Genomic DNA, 22249 nt, shown 5'->3' with positions numbered 1-22249 from the left:
GGGGAGGAGGGGTTGGGTAAAAAGGCAAGAGGGACTTAAACGGGCCCTACAGAATTTCTCAAAACAAAATTCTGGCTTAGCATAAAATCAGGGCTGTTGATGGTGGTACAAGCATTTCTTTAATTCCTTCCGGCACTACTCAAAGACCCGCCATTTTGTTTGGCCTTTGCCCTGAGCCACTTTTCCTCACTCACCCCACCCTGCATCCCAGACCAAAATCTGTGTTCTGTCCACATCCATCCTCGCCACCCATCCCTAGCAATTGCAGCTCCAAGGGACATTGGGAAATAGGATATTTGGCATGCATAATACCTGCAAAGCAATTTTCCTTTTTCTTTTTTATTTTCTAATCAGCCTGGAAGGTGGTCTAGGGAGCTAAAAGCATTAAGAACATGTTTGGTGGGCGTGCTTTGGCAGTGGGCACTGAGCTTTGGCCAGGGTCCTCGCTTGGGTGTAGAAAGGCTCGGGCTGGTGGGCAGATACTGCCAAAGCCGGAACATCGAACATGTACTTAATGCTACAGTGAAAGGTAAAATGTCTAAGTTTCTGCTGCTCCACTCTGTAAAGCAGTTGGCACCATAAGACCTTTGGTAGAACACGGTAGTCGTGCTCTTTTAATGGAATCCAATTACACCTGCCGTGTTGGCACAGCCCATCCAGTTTTGTTCAATAAAGTTCTGTTTTGAAATGGAAGTCCTTTGAACCCACAGACTTGGTGATCTTAAATTGGTGTCATGAAAGACCACACTTCGATTTTGGTTGCAGCTAAAGAATTGCAGGGTTTTATAAGGAGTCCTACACTATTTTTTTCTTCAAGGGGACACGGGCATGGGTCTTCATATATTCTTTTAGAATCAGTCTTTATCTTGAGACCACTCTAATTTTCAAGCGCTTCAAGATTTGATCTTGAATGAAATCAAGCAGATCCTCAGTTCGTTTTTTTAAATACTTATGGCAACCCTTCTGCATGCAAGCCATCTTCAGAATGCCTTCTTAGGCCATTAGGCTTGGTACTGCATTCAGGAATTTTACTGCCTGGTCAACCCACACCCCAATAGACCCCCTTAATAGAGGCATATATTGGCATGCATATGGAGACAAGGAGGCATCATTGGACTTTCAGCTACATGTCCTTCTGCAACCCAATCCATTTTAATCAATTTCAAGATCGGATGCACAATTTGGTCAAACCATTATACTAAATATTTGACTCGTTCTCTGTCTTGGGCTTTACACTACCCCCAATAGAGCTAGTAATGGTTTCATCTTTCAATTAGAATAGCAAAAGTTGGAAGGGATGTAACTGTAAATACAGATTACTAACTGCGTAGATAATTCAGGAATCCTAGTCCACAGGGTCAATGTCTCACCTGCGATCCCTTCTTTGTGACTGCAGGGCTCTAGATTTGAGTGGATAGCGAGTAAGATGGACGCTGTGTTAAGGGAACACCTAACATTTCTAGGGCATTGTGCCCACGCCTGGTCCCTTTGGTTAGCAGAAGGAAGGCCATAGACACCTAGTCAGAAACTAATTGCATGGTTAATATTTGGGTTGAATGGAATGTAGAAGAACATTTAGTTTGTGTTGATCAAATGTGAAAGTGCAACTTGAAAGTTAAAGAATTGAGCCATTTTTATTTACAAGATCGTGTAAACGCTATTTTGTATTCTGGATGGGCAGTTTATACACTTTGGGGGGGCATGGAAATGCTTTTCTTTGATTCTCAGTATAGTTAACTTTTTTGTGAAGGCATTGGCGTTTATATAACTTCTTTTGAAGATTTTCAACCAATCTACTGACATATTTAGCCTTGCAAGTAGTGTCTCTGGAGTTGCCCAAAGTATGGTTTATATACCTACAGAAATCTGGCATATACAGCCAAGTTTGGTACTGCTATAAAATCTGTATTGCTTTATTCAGTTCTTCTGAATTACCTATATCCAATAAATAATTATGGTTAAGTTTAAACTGCATTTCCAATATCGCTAACGTGTGTTTTGCGCCTTTGTTTGGCGATCCTCAGGACAACCTATAATATTTTGTCTGTTCGAAGGTAACATTCTTAAATCAGAAAAGGTATTTATACCAATGTTCACAAGCATTTGTAACCATCAACCAAGTAAAATGTAACCGTAAAAGTGTTTACCGATGGATCATATGGTGGTACCGTTGGTTGGCTTGAATATGACAACCATGGAAAAAACACCCTTTTAGTATAGGTGAAAAATCAAGTCTTAAAATTCCGGTCCGATCAGGATGCTAGACTACAAATTCAACCTTCCTACCTTAATTGTATGGGGATGGCTCCCGCTGATGTCCGTAATACACCAAGGGACTACTGCCATGTTTGAAGAAAATAAAATATTTATATAGGATGATGTCCCTTCTTTATTTCCGAATACTGGTTTTTGGAGGGTTTTGTAATTCATTTTAATTTGCCAATCTTGTGATTTCAATGGAGATCTTGGAGTACGGAACTTTCTTTTTTGCATACTCCTTGTGTTTGTTTTGGTCTTAAACTTGTGTTGATTGGGCGGTGGCTATTTGTATTCTATTTTAACAAAGTTTCTGATGTGTTCCTTCGTATCATCTCCTATTTTCTTCATGCCATGAACTTGGTACTTTTTGGTTAAACACATCAAATCATATAAAAGGGACACCTATATACTTATTTGTACCAGTATGAACTACTTGTTAATTCCATTGTTTGGGTGAGAGACTGTTTTTTATTTACTATTAGCATGCAATCAATATTGTCAGGGTGCGTTTTTATTTTTTTTAACCTTTATTTGACTTGACAACACACGGGCAAACAGAGATGGTCACAGTGTAACAACATAATACACTTTTAGACAATGCATACATTACAGGACAGTGTTAGGATTCCGTACACATGGAGAGAGTTGGATTCAAAATAATGTAGGGGAAACAGTGTTGAATAAAACACAGTTCACAGGGAGGCATTATAGGAGGGAGTGGGGAGGGAAGGATTCATTATCTGAGTTTGGGGTTAAGGCAGACATATAACTTCGGAACTGCCGCCAAATGTCCCTCGGTCTCGAGTGTGGATGTTGCAATGCACCCCAGGCCTCTTCAGTGTGTGGGCCCACGTGACTGACCTGAGCCACTGTGCATATGTGGGAGCCCTAGGGCGAAGCCAGCACATCAATATGCAGCGTACAGCCAGTAACATGCAGAGTCCAACTAGTTTCTTAGAATCACGCCCCAACTGGGGAAAGTCGTGAGTTTAAAAAATAAATTAATACTAATTTATTACTAGTAATTTACAATTGGTCAAACGTCAGTTGTCACATTAGTATAGTATTGGAATGTTTTTAAGACTTGGTAATCCACATAATACCAATGCTACTATTTATCTTCATTATTGCCTTCACAAGAACATGTAACTTAATTAAGGTGTTGAATAATTCAATCCTGAAAGTATTTCAACGTGAAAAATACACAATTGCTTGTTAAGCCATATTTTGATATTACTGTGGTTTCTATTCTCCAATATCACCACCACATTAAAAGAAAGTGTTCCAAGCAACTTTACACCATTTTAGTTATTCAATCATAAAATTATTTGAATGTGTAATACATAAGAGAATGAAGGTTCCCAACGAAGTGTCAACAGAGGGGCTCATGAACCGTAATGTCCAGAACAGAAATGATGATGCTCAATGAGCATCTCTCAAAATGTATAGATCTGTACCTTAACCAATTTGTCAGAAAACATGCATTTAAAAATGATCCTAGTGATGTAATATCACAACTGCAAAACCTATTTTGAATATCTAATGGTGACGTTTCATGGTGTAGCATTATATACTTCTTTAAAACATAAATGTGCTATTAGAGCAATTTAAACAACTTTAAAATGGCAGTCTACTACTAGTTATCTATAACACAAGTTCATACTTTTCTTATTACGTTTTTACTGAAAGGAACCATATTTTCCTATTCAATGGAACATTTATTTGACAACCAGGTACTGCAATCTGGGCAGAATTTGCCCCACATAAGTAAACATCCTAATTGCAGAGTTTTAAAAAAGTCATCAATACCCCCCTAGTCATCTTCTGGGCTCATTTTACAGAGGACAACCTAGGTGTCATGGGTATCAGGCAGGTAGTTGGGGCGAGCTGGGTGGAGGCTTGGCAGGCATGGCATAGGCACACAAAGAACCCATAGCAGATCCCTCCTTTAATTCCTTCCTAGTGTTTGGAGTAACTTCCTGGTTACCACTTCCTGTTGCCAAACAGGAAGTTCATGACCTCTCTAGTGTTCGGGTGTGGCTGGCTATATAAGCCACACCCAAGATTTTTCCAGTGCTTCGTGTTGCTTACTGTGAGCTGTATCAGCAACACATTTGCCGTGCTCTGGATCCTCCTGCTCCGGATCCTCCTGCTTCTGCTTACCTGCTCCAGAGGAACCTCCGTTCTTACTCCACGCAACAGCAATCGCCAGTCAAGAGAGGACTTCTACACCGGCACCTGTAAGAACAAAGAACTGGGTTAACACACGCACATCAGTAACGCCGCGCATACTCAGCAAATCTTTCCGCGACCCTGGAATCCAGGTCAGTTGTACAAGCGCACAAACCCCTGCAAAAGAAAGACATTATTCATTGCGTTTGCCCCAATAACGCGGACACTTATTTAGCTGCTTCCTGTCAACGCGGTGCATACTTACCAAAGCCTTTGTGCATACTTGCCAAACCACCAAGTCAACCCGGACTCGAGGCGCTACTGCCATGTATTTTTCCTGCAAGGGAAAGACATTACCAGGCGCGCTCGAATTGAAGGCGCTGTGCATACTTACCAGCAGCTAGCTTCTACACGCAGTGCTACTCACCCACAAAAACACTGGCAAAGAAAGACATTACGGACAATTTTGGACACTCAACATTCTCCGCGCAATGTTCACTTGTGGGAAGGACTTTCTGGCCAGTGAAGAAACTGGCGCCTTGAACACTCGGCCTTGCTGTGAAGGCATTAAACAGCTTGTGGCATCTGAACTCAGCCTACAGACATTGGCATCAATCACATGAGTGAATCGCGCCCCTGCGAATGCAGGATGGAGTGCACACCCTACTAAAGATCAAGGTAACCCCTTAGGGGACATCACATCACAGCACACCGTTAAGAGGAGGGAAGGGCCCAGGGGAATCGGGTGAATTCGGGTCTAAGTGTACACCTTGTATTTGACAGGCATCCCTCCGGGTGAAACAGGGGAAGTGAGAATTTGGGGTCAAGGGAGGCTCATTCATCGCTCCTAAAGAGACACAGGTGAGCGTGACAGAACACGAAGCCATCCTCAACACCTCTGCCCGAGCGATGGAAACCTCCGAGGTAGACCAGCTTTCCCCATTAGGTGAACTACGGGCTGAGGTGCATGCAGCCCGCTCTTAGACAAATGCCTTAAGGCCCGAATTGGTAGTCAACAGGGACAAATCCGGAGAATTGGCAAGACAGCTCTTACAGACCCAAGCTGGTCTAGCACCCCTACCAGGTGGAGTTCCTCAGGGGCAGCCTACCGTGGCACCTGTAGGCACACCCGTTCAGGTATTGCTTCCAGGCAACACCCCTTTAGCACCATCGGAACGCTTCTCTGGGAATTTGGACTATTCATGAATCAATGCCGGCTACACTTCATATGCAAACCGGACACTTTTCTGAACGACCAGGCTAAGGTAGCTTTCGTCTTCTCCTATTTAGGAGGGCACGCGGCCGTTAGTGCTTAGGGACGACCCTCTACTGATAAATTATCCAGGTTTTCAGCGTGAACTTGAAAAACTATTTGCCCATCGGACTCGAGGTCAGGCCCTGGATGATGAGCTACTCTCTGCAACAGGGTGGTCAGGATCGTATTTCATATGTCGACACATTCAATCGCCTAATAGCCGAATCAGGTTGGCCAGAGGAGAAACGAATAACGTTAGTTTATCGAGGACTGAGAGAATTAAAAGATGTCTTGGCGCAAGTAGTTAATCCTCCTGAAGATTGCAGTGAATACATAGACCTAACTATGCAACTAGACCACCGGTTACAGGATCGCAAGGACGACCAAAGCAGATCAGAGCATAGACCAGTGCATGTCCGACCAAAGGAAACGTCCCATCGACAGGCCTCAGACTCACTCAGAGCCCATGCAATTGGGTGTTCTCAATGGACCACTCACCAAGGCAGAGAGAGAACGGAGGCATCAGGAAAAACTTTGCTTATATTGCGGCCAATCTGGTCACTTCCTCTGGAACTGCATGGTTAAACCTCCACGGAAGACAATGGGGGTACTAGATAACACAGGGAAGACACAGACGCAGTAGCGGAAAACTCCAATGCCAGGCAGATGTAGAGGTTGTTCTGTCGAGCCAGGAACAGAGCACTCAGATCTCACATTTCAGTATTCCTGTGGTTTTGGTAGACCCTTCACAGCCCACCCGAATGCATGCCCTCAAGGCTTTCATAGACAGTGGGGCTATTGGGAACTACCTGGACATAAACACTGCATAGACTGTGGGATTGGCATTTCACCGTAAGGACACTGTTGAAAGTGACAGCTGTGGATGGCACACAACTCCTTTCGGGACCAGTAACACAGTGTACTTCCACCATCACCTTAATCTGCCTAGATGGCCACAGGGAAAGTATAAGATTCGACCTTATCGCTGCACCCCAATTCCAGCTGATTCTTGGGATACCGTGGTTAGAGACGCACAATCCAAAGATAGATTGGCGAGCTCGAACCTTACTCTTTTCCACGGAATGCGCCTCTTGCTACGACAACAAAGGGATCCAAGGAAGTCCATTGCTAGCTTCACAGGAAAAGAAAGCAGGATTAGTCTTGGTGGGCACTTTACCAGAGGAATACCAGGAGTTCCAGGATGTGTTTGCAAAGGAGCAAGCTAATACACCACCACCACATCGATCTGGCAGTCGTAAACTCGATCTGCAACCAGGGGCACAAGTACCGTGCAGCCTCATTTATGCATTAACCAAGGAAGAAAACTCATCTACGGACCTACTTGGACCAATACCTGGCCAATGGCTTCATTAGACCATCTAAGTCACCAGCCGCCTCCCCGCTCTTCTTCGTACCGAGGAAAGAGGGGGTACTTAAGAACGTGTATTGATTACCGGGCCCTAAATCAAGTCACCATAAGAAAATAAGTACCCGTTACCTCTGATACCAGTTCTCATAGACCAGGTGAGACAAGCGAAGATTTTCACCAAGCTAGACTTACGCGGCGCATATCACCTGGTACACATGAAGAAAGGGGACGAGTGGAAGACTGCGTTCTGTACACGCTATGGCTTATATGAATATCAGGTCATGCCATTTGGGCTTTGCAATGCCCCGGCTGTGTTACAGCATTTTATGAATGATGTGTTACGGGAACTCCGCAATGTCTGTGCAGTCGTCTACATCGATGGCATTCTGATCTACTCCACCACTCCCCAAGAACACGTAACCCACGTGCGAGCTGTACTCAGCAAACTGCGCGAAAACCAACTGTACGCAAAGCTAGAAAAATGCTCCTTCACAGAGCCGAGGTAGAGTTTCTGGGATATGTATTGACACCACAGGGGATCAAGATGGACAATAGAAAAGTGGAGGCAATCCTCGCTTGGTCCTCACCCACATCTGTAAAAGGAGTACAGAGTTTCCTAGGGTGTGCAAACTTTTATTGGCGCTTCATACCAGGATTCTCACATATTGTACATCCAAGAAAGTCCTTTCTGCGCAAACACCGAAGGTTCGAGTGGACACCAGCGGCGGAAGAAGCTTTCCGAGCTCTCAAGTAAAAATTCACCTCGGCCACAATACTGCAACACCTACAGCCTGATTTACCGTACATCGTGAAAAGTGACGCTTCAAGCATTGCCATGGGGGCCGTATTGTCAACAAAATCCTGAAACTGGATGCCTTCATCCCATTGCCTTTTGGTCAAGGAAATGTTCCCCAGCAGAATTGAACTATGCGATTTCTGAGAAAGCACTCCTAGCAATCAAAAGTGCACTGTGTGAATGGCGACATTACTTACTAGGAGCAAAACACACCATCACAATAATAACAGATCGGAACTTGCAATACTTATGCTCAGCAAAAGCTCAGTCTTTTAGGCAGCTCCATTTGGCCCTATCTTTAATGGAATACGACTTTGTCATCATTTACTGCCCCGGAGTTAAGAACAGGAAAGTGGATGTGTTATCCCGCATTGGCACAGGTAATGACCCTAACCCGGTGGAGATCATACCCAGCCATAAAATTCTCGGCCTGTGCACCGGACCATCTCCGTTAAACGCACTGCAGGAAGCAATAAAAGAAAATGTCTGAAGACCTACTGGCTTGAGACACGAAGGGAGATCAGTTCACCATTCAAGACAAACTACCATACTACCAAAAACGCCTCTACGTTCCAACTAAGGATCTGCAACAAGCAATCAAATCAGACTACCACGACTCGCTGTTAGAAGTCCATCCGGTTATAGCCAAAACCATGAAGAAAGTAAGTAAATCTTAAAGGTGGCCAACTTGGGGAGAGGATATTGCCACCTACTTAGGCACCTTTGAGGTGTGTGCACAATACAAAACATCCAGGCAAAAACCAGCCGGCCTCCTTGAGCCAATCACCATTCGCCAGCGGCCTGGTACACAGTGTCAATGGACTTCCTCACTGACTTACCTCCTAACTCGGGTTATAATACCATCCTCGTAGTAGTGAACCTCTTCTCCAAAATGGCCCATTTCATAGCTCTAAAAGGTATTACCTCAGCTCAGACTCTGATGCAGGTTTTTCTAGACCGAATTGTGAAGTTACATGGATTCCCTACCGTAATCGTTTCTGACAGAGGCAGACAATTTGTATCTCGTTTTTGGAAAAAATGTTGTTCCCTGGCAAGAGTAGAAGTCCGTCTGTCTTCTAGTCACCATCCTCAAACTGTTACGCTCACCTGGCTCCCACAGGGGGGTCGATCTGAACTGGACAGCTGCGGTCTCCACCAATGTGACACGTGCCGAGATGACGGACTGGACTGGCCCACCTAGCTTCGGTTGCTTGGCCCGTAGGAATATTCTTCTGCAAATGAAGAAAGGGAATTAACCACCCGTGGAGTTGAGCGTTAACCCCCACCCACTCCCGCTGTTCTCCCCACTGATCACCTTTGATGTCCTCTCTTATAGTCTCACCTGATGGTTTGGAAAGATGAGCTCTCCATCCTGCATTGAGTGCAGGGGCGCGTAGATAACCAGTTGCTTCACTGGCTCGAAGGAATTGGTGAGTTCCAGAACAATATTGACTCTGAGATTTTCAGCAAGACGCCGTAAGTATGTAGTTCGTAAGAGTTCAAATGTCTGACTTTCACTCTTGTCCGATTCCTTGCAGTTTGCAGCTTGACCCTAGCGAAGAGTTCCTCGTGGCAACCGGTAATATTCAGGTAAGGATTTGTAATATCAAACACAGTTCGATAAAATGTCAGTATGTAACCTGTTGCTTTCTCCCTTATTCAGGCACTGAGAGAAAGTATGAAGTCTTGGGGAATAATGCCTCTGGCGGTAAAATCAGGTAAGTCTATTGTGGTGAGAAGGTGTCCCCTTGTTTGTCCCTTTGTTTCACCTTGCTGTCCTTTTGTTTCCCCTTAGGGGCCGGGGTTCGGCGAGGATGCTGTGTAAGCTGCGCCGACCCGTGAAGAGGAATAGTACCCCCGGTGGTAAAATCAGGTAAGTCTGTGGGGGGTAACTAATATTGTCTGTGTTTATTCCTTTGGCTGACCTTGCTGTTCTTGTGTTTCCCTTAGGTGCCAGAGTGCAGCGGGAACATGCAGAAGGATGCAGTGGAATGTGAAGATGCTGCGAAGGCCGGTGAGTTCAGCGCTGCAGCAGGCGAGGCGACGCGCATAAAATAATTCTTTCTTCCAGCTCGAAGGCACGGTGGATCGAGAATTAATGTAAGGATCAAGGGTATTGCTCTTGTTCTAACCTTTTCTCCTTCTTTCTACCTTTTTCTAGGAGCTCCAGACTGGAGGCGGGCGTGGCAGAAGACTGGATGCAGACTTGCAGGCAGAGTGAGCTTTACGCTGCTGGATGCAAAATAACGCAAAGCGTGTGCTGCTCTTTGGGCGTGGTTTAAATGGCCTCCAAAGTAGTCCCAGGTAAGTATTCCTCCCTAGCCCCACCCGAGTAAAAAAAAAATCCCTAGGTAAAGTAGTCCCTTCCAAGCCTCTATTGGCTTGGAGCTCTTGCAGCATGTTCTGCATCTGGTAAGTTTGCAACATGGTCTGCATCTGGTAAGTTTGCAACATGGTCTGCATCTGGTAAGTTTGCAACATGGTCTGCATCTGGTAAGTTTGCAACATGGTCTGCATCTGGTAAGTTTTAATCTATGAGCCTGGCGCCTATGGCGCCAGGACTGACTCTCCATATGAGCCTGGCGCCATAGACGCCAGGACTGCACCCAAATAGCCCCTAGCAGGGGGTTGTTGGGCTTGCTTGGAATAACTTGATGCCTGCTTCCGGGGTTGCTGGACTTGGTCTGGGTCCCCGGGAGTAGGCATCATGACACAAATGGACAGCTAAACCGAGCGCACGAACCAGACCATGGAACAGTATTTGCGCTGTCTATTACACCAAATAAACCAAAGCTGGACAGAAATACTATGGATGGCAAAGTATGCCTACAACAACTCGACACATTCATCAACCCAAGCAACACCCTTTACTGTATATGGTTGAAACCCCAGAACGTCGGTTTACGATCCGCCAGAAAACATTGAAATGCCCGCAGTAAAGAATCTGCATGCCAGCATCAGGAAAGCAGCCAGAGAAGCAAGCAAGAACCTATTGCAAGCCAAAGAAACACTGATCGGCATTGACGAAAAGCCCCAGATTATCAAGTGGGAGACTTGGTCTGGCTGGCAACTAGACAAATTGCTTTAAAGGGTCCCAAAAAGTTTCAGCCTAGATACATTGGCCCGTATACAATTGAAAAAGTAATTAATCCAACAGCCATGAGACTGGCGTTACCTCAACATATGCGTATACATCCCGTATTTCATGTGTCACTATTAAAATCAGCACACCCAGGAACCTGAACTTCCACACCTCCCGCACCCATACAAGTGAGTGAAGAAGCACCAGAATATGAGGTAAAGAACATATTAGATTCCAAACTAGTACGAAAGACCCTGTATTATTTGATTGACTGGAAGGGGTATGGACCCCAGGAAAGATCATGGGAACCCAGCGCACACGTGCATGCCCCCCGATTGGTTCGAAAATTCTATCGGGACCATGCTAAGAAACCAAAACCCTCATTCACACCATTGGGAGGGGTCTTGAGGGGGGGGAAGACTGTCATGGGTATCAGCGAAGTAATTGGGGCAAGCTGGGTGGAGGCTTGGCAGATAACCCATACCAGATCCCTTCTTTAATTCCTTCCTAGTGTTTGTAGTAACTTCCTGGTTACCACTTCCTGTTGCCATACAGGAAGTGCATGACAATTCATGAGCTCTCTAGTGTTTGGGTGTGGCTGGCTATATAAGCCGCACCCAAGATTCTTCCAGTGCTTCGTGTTGCTTACTGTGAGCTGTATCAGCAACACACTTGCCGTGCTCTGGATCATCCTACTTCTGCTTACCTGCTCCGGATCATTCTGCTTCTGCTTACCTGCTCCAGAGAAACCTGTGTTCTTACTCCACGCCGCAGCAATCTCCAGTCAAGAGGGGACTTCTACACCGGCACCTGTAAGAACAAAGAAGAACTGGGTTAACACGCGCACATCAGTAACGCTGCACATACTCACCGAATCTTCCCGCGATGCTGGAATCCAGGTCGGTTGTAAGAGCACACAAACCCCTGCAAAAGAAAGAAGAGACATTATTCATTGCGCTCGCCCCAATAACGCGGACACTTATTTTGCTGCTCCCTCCCAACGTGTTGCATACTTACCAAAGCCTCTGTGCCTACTTACCAAACCACCAAGTCAACCTGGACTGAGGCGCTACTACCACGTATTTCTCCTGCAAGGGAAAGGGAGAGACATTACCAGGCCCGCTCGAATTGAAGGCGCTGTGATACCTACCTGCAGCTAGCTTCTAGGCGCAGCGCTACTCGCCCACAAAAACACCGGCAAACAAGACATTACGAACAATTTTGGACACTCAACATTCTCCACGCAACGTTCACTTGTGGGAAGGACTTTCTGGCCGGCCAGTGAAGAAACTGGCGCCTTGAACGCTCGGCCTTGCTGTGAAGGCATTAAACAGCGTGTGGCATCTGAACTCCGCCTACAGACATAGGCATCAATCACATGAGTGAATCGCGCCCCTGCGAATGCAGGATGGAGTGCACACCCTACTAAAGATCAAGGTAAGTCCTTGGGGGACATCACAGCACACCGTTAAGAGAAGATAAGGGCCCAAGGGAATCAGGTGAATTCAGGTCTAAGTGTACATCTTGTATTTGACAGGCATCCCTTCGGGTGAAACAGGGGAAGTGAGAACTCGGGGTCAAGGGAGGCTCATCCATGGCTCCTGCAGAGACACAGGTGAGTGTGACACTAGGCCTTTGTAGTGGTAACATTGTGAAATTGAAAATCATTATAGGATACTTGAACAATAACTAGTATAATTTGATCTTTACAAGAGAATACATTAACGGCAACATTTGCTTGTTGAACCTTACAAGCATCAGAAAGACCATTACTGGATGGTAATGTCTCTCCTATAAATGTGTACAGTGGAAGAACTCACTAACTCTATACTACATGCCAACAGTGCACACCAGAAAGCCCTAAGAACAAGCCATATGGGAGAAACTCCTGGAGATGAAAAATTGCAATGAAGAAAATACATGGCTCATCTAGTAAGAATATTAAAACAAAATCTTTAACTAAAGCTCCCGAGAAAATGCAACCCTTGCGATACTAAATGATTAGAAAAAAAGAACTGCAAAAAACAAGATCCAAAAATCTGGTTCCTGACCCAATACTACAATTGTACTCACGAAATGGATACTTGAAAATTGGTTAACATTTGGGGGGCTTTTCCTTGCAATCACTTTAAACCTCTCAATATTTACTTTACAAATTAGGTCTAAACTTGCATGTAAACAACCATCTGTAGCAACTTTCTTACCTTCTTACCACAGCAACAGTTTGGATTTTACAAATGTGCAATGCATGTAATTTGGCAAAAAGCTTGATTTATTCCATATTCTACCATAACAAGTATATAATAAAATATTAAATCGTCTTGCATATACTGTTTATTGTGTACCATGCATTTATAGGATGTTTTATATTGCTAGTGCCATCTGTCATTAGTAGGAATTCCAGAAATGTTCAAGCTATCGCAAATACTGACCAAAAATACCCCTTAACAATACATTGGAACAAACTACACTATAAACAAGATCCTGACATTTATGGGAAAAGAACATGTGGTGTACACAAGAGGAGGCAATTGGATACTGAAATTGGCACAGAAAAGCATTTAATATGAACCAATTGAGATTGGGATTATTACAGTCACAATTGTGATTTTTATTGCTACCTGAATCTGCATCTTTTCTATTCTAAACATTACATCTATTGATTTATTAGCTCCTCGTTTGACACTTTGCTGGGAACCTTCATTCTACTCTGTATTACACGTGTTCTAATATTCTGATTGGATCAATGGAATAATGTAGAGTGAATTATTTGTCTATATATATTTTTGCAGTGATTAAGGAATGTCTATATTAGACCTGTTGAAATAGTGTCCTGATTGTACACATTTATTAGGCAATACTTTAGATTAATAGTAACATTTGTATCATATGGTTTGCCAAGGCCTTTTTCAGGAAATGTGTTCAACTATAAATTACATTTAAAAAAAAAAAAGTCCATAGGCGCCCCTCTGCGAGAACGAACACAGCCCATTGACCTGTTCTACGCGAAGGTAGCCACTCGAGAGTCAGCAGCCACGCTTTAACTCACTGTACCTTTCACAGATGGGAAATATCCATTTGCATAATCAGTCTTTGTCCCACCCAGATGGGCAGTCCAGCATTGAAATGCTATGGCAGTTCCCTTCTGAACAAGAGTACCAACAGCAACCCCATACACATGTTTCAGCCTTGTTGGGCATCATCAGTGAGGTGGAGCTGTACCTCTGAGCACAGTGAGCAAGGGGTCCACGTCTGGATGACCCTAGGAAAATTAGGTGGCTAAACCTAAGTCACTTAACAAATCAAAAAATAGTCCATAGTCACCCCTCTGCGAGAACGAACACAGCCCATTGACCTGTTCTATGGGAAGGTACCCACTCGAGAGTGTGCAGCCACACCTTAGCTCACTGTACCTTTCCATATATATCCATATGCATATCCTGCTTTGTCCCACCCATGTGTAAGGGGTTGCTGTTTGTAGTCTTGTTCAAAGGAGGTTTGCCTGGCATTTCGGTGTGGGACAGACTGATATGCAAATGAATATTCCTCCTTTGTGAAAAGTACAGTGAGCTAAAAATAATGGCTGCAGACTCTCACAGTGGGTAAAAACTAACAGTTTATCATGCCGTGTTCTTCCGAGAGAGGGGCGCCTACTACCTTTTTTATTTTTTTTGCATTTTTGTAAGGAACTTGGGGTTGGTCACCCTAAGTTACCTGGGGGAACCCAGACGTGGACCCCTTGCTCACTGTGCTCAGAGAGGCACCGCTCCACCTCAATGATGAAGCCCAACAAGGCTGAAACATGTGTATGGGGTTGCTGTTGGTACTCTTGTTCAAAGGAGGATTGCCTGGCATTTCAGTGCTGAACTGCCCTTGTGGGTGGGACAAAGACTTATATGCAAATGAATATTCGTCCTTTGTGAAAAGTACCGTGAGCTAAAAGCGATGGCTGTGGACTCACAGTGGGTAAAAACCACAGAACAGGTTATCGTGCCATGTTCTTCCGAGAAAGGGACACCTGCTACCTTTTTTGCATGTAAATTATCAATGTAACTTATTAATGTAAATATTAAGCTTGACATAAGCTTGTCTTTCAATCCTATACTAAAATGTCTGCCGACGTTGGACCTATTGCTTACACTAACAAAAATCAGTCTTAACCAGACAATAGCCTGTATTTATAACTATCAACAAAAAAACGGACTTTCACAGATCGCAGTTCATACCCTAATAACAATAAACCTATAGTTCTCCTTTTTTTTAAAAGCTCTTTTTTTAAAATGAGATGCTTTTGAACCAAATGGTACCAAGTTCATATTGCATGTGTAAAATAGAGCTGCATGAAGCAGCACATGAGTATCTTTTGTCGGGAATTGTACTGATCCCTCACTAATTCCCTGCCTCAGGTCTCCTGCCAGGTGGCCAGGGAAAGGCAGACTCTTCTTGACCCTGACCTTGGGAGTGGTGTTGTGCGAGAGGATCACCTGGGTGGAGAAGGGGCCCAGGGGAGTGAGAGAAATCCGTGGGACACAGTATTTGCCTTCCTCTACGGAAAACATTTCACAAATGTCAAAGTATATAATCGCCCGTTGCCACCATAACCTGGCAGTTCCACATGTTGAACACTTTAATGTGGGTGAAATCAGCAAGAAGCTGCTGTGGTAAAAAAAGGAAAATGCATTCTCAAGCCCATAGCTCCCCTAACTTCGAAGAGGGTAATTAAAGAGTTTTTGAATAACTGCCGAAAGTCTAGAAAGCCTTATTCCTCTTTCTGAACAAGACTGATGAGCGGAGATCAAATCATCAAAGTGCAAAAGGTTAGGAAAACTAACTTTCTTGGCAGGGACTTCAAGTCCCATAATTTGCTCAGTTTTAGGACGAGGAAGAGGGATGCAGAGGAATACTGCTGTCAGCTAATGAGTTTAGATTACCTACACCTAAGGGAGACAGAGGTTTAAATCCCCCTCACGTGCAGGCAGGAGAGCAACAGGAGAGGAGACAGAAGTGTAGGCCGTGTATGCAGATGAAGGTGAAGCTGGAGGCGAGCGAAAGCGCAGGGACGACTGAATAAGCCAAAAGTGCTGGCGGGTCCTGAGAGGGTCTTTGCCTGAGGTTATCCTTGTTCTAGTGGTCACGCAGCGGAAAGCGTGACAAAAGGATGCTTGACCATTGAAGACGCGCTGTGCAGAGGTCTTGCTGCGGGAGCAGAAGTAGGGAGGGAAGTGGCCCTCTTTAGAGGCTTCGGGTTGGCTAAGTTGCCCTTTAACATCTCCGAGCAGAGGAAGCTCCATTATTGAGTGGTAGGAGCAGAGGTGTACCAGAGGAGGCTATTTGCAGGTCTTCTGTCGTTGTGGCTCTTTGCGATCGGTCAAACACCAAGCACAGTATGAGCGGGCGACTTACCCGGTGAGTTCACAGCTTCCAATGACTCCAGAGCGCTCCGATGCTGTCTGCGTGTTCACAGCAGGCAATTTCACTCACGTGTGAGTGAAAGAAGCAGTAATAACAATTTTGAATACCGAACTATTCAAAAACAACAAAAATTACTTATTGATCCAAAGTGACTATGCAAGCAAGCATGAGTTTGTTGAAGGCCCAAACCCTGTGGAGACACTTTAGTAAAAACAAAAGCATAAAAGCAATACCCAAGCATAGAGTATAAAAACCCAGCAATACCAATACAAGAAACATCAAGGCGAGAGGGGAATATTGAGAAACCCAAGTGTTGTAAAACTGGCTGTTCATGTGTTGTGAAATACAGATCCACAGATGATATAAACACACATTGCCAAAGCCAAGACCGAAACACTGTAAGACATATCCTGGTCACTATTTGGTTGTTGGTGTAATGGTGAACGAAAGGTTGCAAACTGGCTGCCCTTCTAGAGAAGATTATCCAGAGGGAGAGGAGCTCTAATGTGATAGAAGGTGAAACCAACACAATTGATCTATATGGTTATTTATTGTAATCTCTCCTAAAAAGATATTTTAATATTCTAAATGCTGCTTGTAAAGGGCTGAATTAGTAATGGGGTCCACAGTAAAGTGTGTTTTTTTTTTTCAATACAGTAAGAGCTATTTAAAATAACACTTGTTACAGTTACTGCCATTTCACTATTCATACCTGCTGTTCATCGTACATATAATATTTTGCTGCTGGGGACATTTTCACCTAATTTATTATTTTGTTTTTACAGCTGGGAAAGTCGGTGGTGGCCAAGGTACCCATCCCAGTTGGCACTGTGCTGAACCTCAAGATGCTGACTGTGAAGGTGGCTGAGCCACATGGATTTCCACCTGAAGAGATATTTAACCTAGAGGGCAAAATGGTGAAGAGGGCGATTGCAGAGGATGAAACAGTCACAGAGGAGGCAATAGAAAGCTACAACACAAAGACAAAGTGTTAGGGAAATCAAAGCATGACTGCATGCAGTTTGAAATGTTTCCCCGTGTACTGTATGGTACAGTATTGAAACGTGCTGTACGTCTGATATTGCACAGGTTTGGAATTGGTGGAAGGGCTTTGCTATCGCAATTCACAGTGGCAGTCTTTTAGCAGACAGGAAGTGGCAGTTGCTTACCTGTTTTCTTTGGCATGGAATGCAGATTTTCATTGGTCGATGTGCCAAAGTTACTAAGACTGCATTTTTGGGAAAATTAAAGTGGTTGTAAGTGGGCAGCAGCTGCTGGATGCATTGTGGTGCACCTTCTCGCTTGGTGCCTCAAGTCTAGTGGCTGCTTCTCTGTGGCGCAACGCGAAAGGCATCTTTAAGCACATTGTTCTGTATGGATTCACCCGTGATGTTTATTTTTAAAAAGGTTTTTGATTTTGTGAGTAATTCGTCTATCAAGTATTTCAGTGGTTTTACTGGGGTGTGTTCCCCACTCACGAGTTACCTATCACGAAGGATTGTTTTGACAGAGTAAATGTAACCTATTTCCTTTTGTGTACTGCAACCCTCTTTCTTGATATTGTATTGGATGTGCGTGAAGGACTCCAGTTAGTTTCTTGGTGTTGTCAACTGTTTAATTTCAAGCCTATTTTCAATTTGTGTTCTGCAAATTTGAGCCAGTTAATTTTCTTCCAAATGTCCATACTTTTGGTTATGGAGATCTAGGAGTGCCAGCGGATAGCCATTTTATTGAGTCAGTATGCTAGCATGAGGAATATTTTTCTAAGAGACGCATGTCTTGCCACTTGAGAGACGCCAAAGCATGAGCTGTGGCTTGAACCAAAACGCAGCCAGGAACTCGCTGATATTTGCCTGCTGCTTGGTTTGCCAATAGATCATATTTTTGACCTTACCATGAGTGATGGCATGAACTTTGCCCCAACTGCTGTCAACGTTGAAGGAGCCATAACTTCAGGCTCTGCTTTGCTTGCTTTAGAACCAAAACTGATGTTCGAGACAGTAGCACCATTACATTGCTGATGCCTTACCAACATGCCTTGGGTACAACTGCCCATTATACAGTGTTTAATTAAAATAGCACTGTGGAGTACTGAATACATTTTGATTTTGGTGGTAATTTCAAAACCTGCACTATTTAGAGCCTTCAAGTAAATGCTATCTTGAAATTTTTTGGACTATTGAACTAGTTTTGAAAATGTAAGCAAGGCATTTTGTGTGCTGTAGGTAATTTCATCATGTAATACTGTTACATGGGGAAGCTTTTCTGACCTGATGCAACAAAAGAAGCATACCCAGAAAAAGCACAGTAGTCGTAAATGTTAATACCCAATAAATACTACACAAAAATGTAAACAAAATGACAAAAGTTTTTTAGGTTCGTGGCTGAAGCAGTGGATTCCTCCTGCAGTGTGGGTCCGGAAAATGAGTGGGACACTAAGATGTGGCCATTCACATCCTAAGCAATTCAACTGTCAAATCAACCAATCACTTATGCTACCCAAATTGTTTCCAATTAATATATTTATCCTAGGTTGTGTTTCTGGGCCTAAAGCTACACTTGAATCCCTGTTATTTCCTTTAGTTTTTAATGGACAAGTAAGGCCTCCAACAAAATAACCTCTGAGGTAGATTTAGTATTTATTTGCCTCCTTGGTCAATATCTATTGCTGATTATCAGGGCAAGTGCTGATTGAGTTAATTGCATACTAATCGTGCCCTCATAGATCTATAAATCCTTTTGGAATTATTTTTTTAGCAGTATGTTTTCTTAATGGAAGTTCAATGTGTGCACCTTGAACTGGTACCTACCCAATGTGGGACACCATCCTTGTTTTGTTACCATACAGAGTAACCTTCATGAAATTGGCTGGAACCGTTCACTTTGAAATCTAGAATTTCAGTAGAAGGCTGGAAGCCTTCACGAGTAACTGCAGTGCTTTTCACAACCAGTGCTTTCACAAGTACTGCACACTGCTCCACTTCCCATAATTTTTTACTCTAAAATAAGGTTTACCAAACTGCACTCATAACCAAGGAATCAATACACAATGTAAACCTGACATGAAGTCTTATCATATCCAACTTGCCCTTCAGGATAATTATCCTGCATTCTGGAAGGAGACGTCTGCCCCGAGCGACTGCCTCCTTTGCAAGTTTATCGTGCATGCCCTTGACCGGCATTGGAATACTGGGGTGCAAGGAGAGGCTCCTCTGCCCTAACAGGCTTGCCATCATCTGATAAACATTGCAGCACTGTCAAGTATAAAACAATGTTTATTTCCAGTGATGATTATCCTGCTTATGCTAGTTTGGAGTGCACACAATCTGAGTGGCATACTACTGACTTTGTTAGCAATGCTTTGAGTTGCCTCTGTATGAAAGATCCACCTTTGTAAAATATCGTTTACTTTAGTCTTTGCCATGGTACATTGGTGTGATCGGAAATGTATTTTTGTTGGAGATCAATGACACTTTGAGTATTGTTCCATTTTCTCTAAATCAATGCTTTGCAATCGATGGTTTTTCAGATTTCTGGACTAAAACTCCCATCTGCACTAGCCAATATATATGGAGGATTCAAGAAAGGCATACTAAAATAAAAAGAATCTGGAGGGTTGCAAACGCCTGCTGCAGGTAAATAGGCTTTGCCATCAAATAGTAATCTTGCATTGTGCAACAAACTATCTAATTCACTGTGTTGTCCCCGTGCAACAGTATAGCAGAGTTTACAGCTTTGATATCCCGCTCTAGACTGTGTGACCACTTGTTGCATTTTAATTGGAACACACAGAAAAAGGCTTGACTAATAAGCACGCATGTTGTAAATATACTGGTGGTAATGTCCAGAAGCTGTATTGCCTTTTAAAGTTTTCTACAGTCCTGTATTTTATTGAAATATTGTTACAAATAATGTATATGCTTATATACATATCTATAGACATTGCTGCTTATCGGTTCAATGATTATTGCTGCTTGGAGTAAAATGCAAACGTGCTTACTGCACCCAATAGTTGTTACAAGGTACTACATGCTGTGGCTAAGCATACATAAACATTGTGTTTTGAAATGCGGGACCTAATTCACATTCCCTTCACATGTGCCAAATGCAAAGAAAAGTAAACATTCAAACTCTCAATGTGAATTTTTTTTAGCAGGGGCTTTTCCTTCACACACCTGAATTGTGCCAGCTGGGGAATGCATGACAGCAGGCAGTGAACACCCACTCAATCGAGAGCACAACTGTCAATGTGCTGCTGGTTATTAGATCTATTCGAATAAGAATACGATTAATGTGACAGGCAAATGTGCACGGCCCGTATGAGGTCTTGCAAGTTTTGGCCAGTTTGGAGAGGCACATCTCAATTGCGGTCATCCCTGGGCAAACCGAAGCTTGAGTGTGGAAACCAATTCAAAGGTCTTTATGATGGTTTAGCGTGCAGGGAACTATGATTGTCATTCGTGGATGGCAAAAGCATCTCATCTGTACACTTGGGAGCAGCTTACTACAAGCCTATCCGTATGATGCAAGAAGACCCCTTGTTCTTTAGTGTGTTTGCGTTTCACAAACCATAATTAGATGGGCAATGGCCAAAAAGGGTTCCTGTGTATTTTGAATGTTGAGATTCCAGCTGAAATAATTGTAATAAACAATGTGTGACTGAACATGTGCACTTGTTTTTGAGTGCATCCAGGATTGTGCCCCACCTTGCATAATATTGTTTGATTCTTTGTAGAAGCAAAGATGTTCGTTGGCCTTTTCCTCAGAAAAGCTTGTGAATGTCCATTTTGATTGATGACGTGAATAGATGAGTTTTATGTAACCAAGAATTGACAAGACTGAACATTATATTGATAACCATGGAAGCCTGCTTTAGAAAAAAAAAGATGGGATGCCCCCCCCTCTCCCGTGAAACACTAAATGTGGATGACTTTATCCAGAGGAATGCAAAAATACACATTTAGTGGATTCCAGCTAGGTGTGCTCATGTGAAGGTGTCCTATTAGCATCTCATTTAATTGTGATTTTACTTTTTTATCATGTATGAAGTAATTCATGTACCCACAGTCGAACACAAATTCAGGATTCAAATCAACAATATATTGCAATGGCATATTTTCTGTAATTGACTACAATAAATCTGATGCCTATAAGTATGCCATTTGTAGAAGAGATTAGTTTCTGTGGGCAGTTTTGCAGATCAAAATAAACCTTTTTAATGGAACAGTGATTTATATGTTCTCAGCAAAATTGTGATTTCTTTTTTTTTCTTGGAATCGTAATGCCAGAATAAATATTTATTTAAAACTTGAATATTGTCATTTCAATTTCTTTAATTGACAAGACTATGGTAACCAATGCAAACCTTAAAAAGGCAGTGTAATATAATTGAGATGCATTTCTAGGTCAATACATGGGGTGTTAGGCCATTAAGCCATCTTGATGGTCCATCAGCACCAACTAGAGCAACATGTCCAAAGCTACAGAGGCTGGAACAATGCATTGAACACAAATAGCTGATTTTCTGCCTTTTGTAATGTATAACCTATTATTGCAGGCCTGGATCCTGGATTCAGGAAGGTTTTTCATTCACCTCATTGCGTGTGGACAGAAACCAACCCAACTTGGAACCTATCTTCAGGAGCGGATGCCATTCTGTCAACTTTAAAAAGCACGAACAGTGTTCCGGTTAATTGCAGTTCACGTTATTCTTTTGTGCTGAGTTGATGAGCCTGACAATTTGTGAACTGTTTAGAATGTGCATCTTTGAAATCTAAACCACCTATGTCCTGCTGCACATGGACTATGTTGGTTTTTCCCTGTTGATTTCAGGGCTTCAGACACGAAAGCCTGTGTTCTCTACTGTTCATTGGCAAAATAGATGACTAGCTTTTAGTTACAAAG

General features: G+C 43.3%; 1 protein-coding gene across 1 annotated transcript in view; it reads left to right on the top strand.

The window, feature by feature from the left end:
• The window catches only part of LOC138515760 (sialic acid synthase-like), a 260081-nt gene extending 238423 nt beyond the window's left edge, over window positions 1–21658 (top strand). The window contains exon 6 of the mRNA XM_069630463.1: window positions 17131–21658. Within this exon, the coding sequence (XP_069486564.1) occupies window positions 17131–17340 (210 nt within the window). The 3' untranslated portion in view covers window positions 17341–21658. The remainder of the gene's footprint in view (window positions 1–17130) is intronic.
• The last annotated feature ends 591 nt before the right edge of the window (window positions 21659–22249 follow it).

Source organism: Ambystoma mexicanum, chromosome 6q, assembly GCF_040938575.1.
Source record: "Ambystoma mexicanum isolate Mex_15411 chromosome 6q, UKY_AmexF1_1, whole genome shotgun sequence".
Lineage (NCBI taxonomy): Eukaryota > Metazoa > Chordata > Amphibia > Caudata > Ambystomatidae > Ambystoma > Ambystoma mexicanum.
This window is presented reverse-complemented; position numbering and strand designations above follow the sequence as displayed.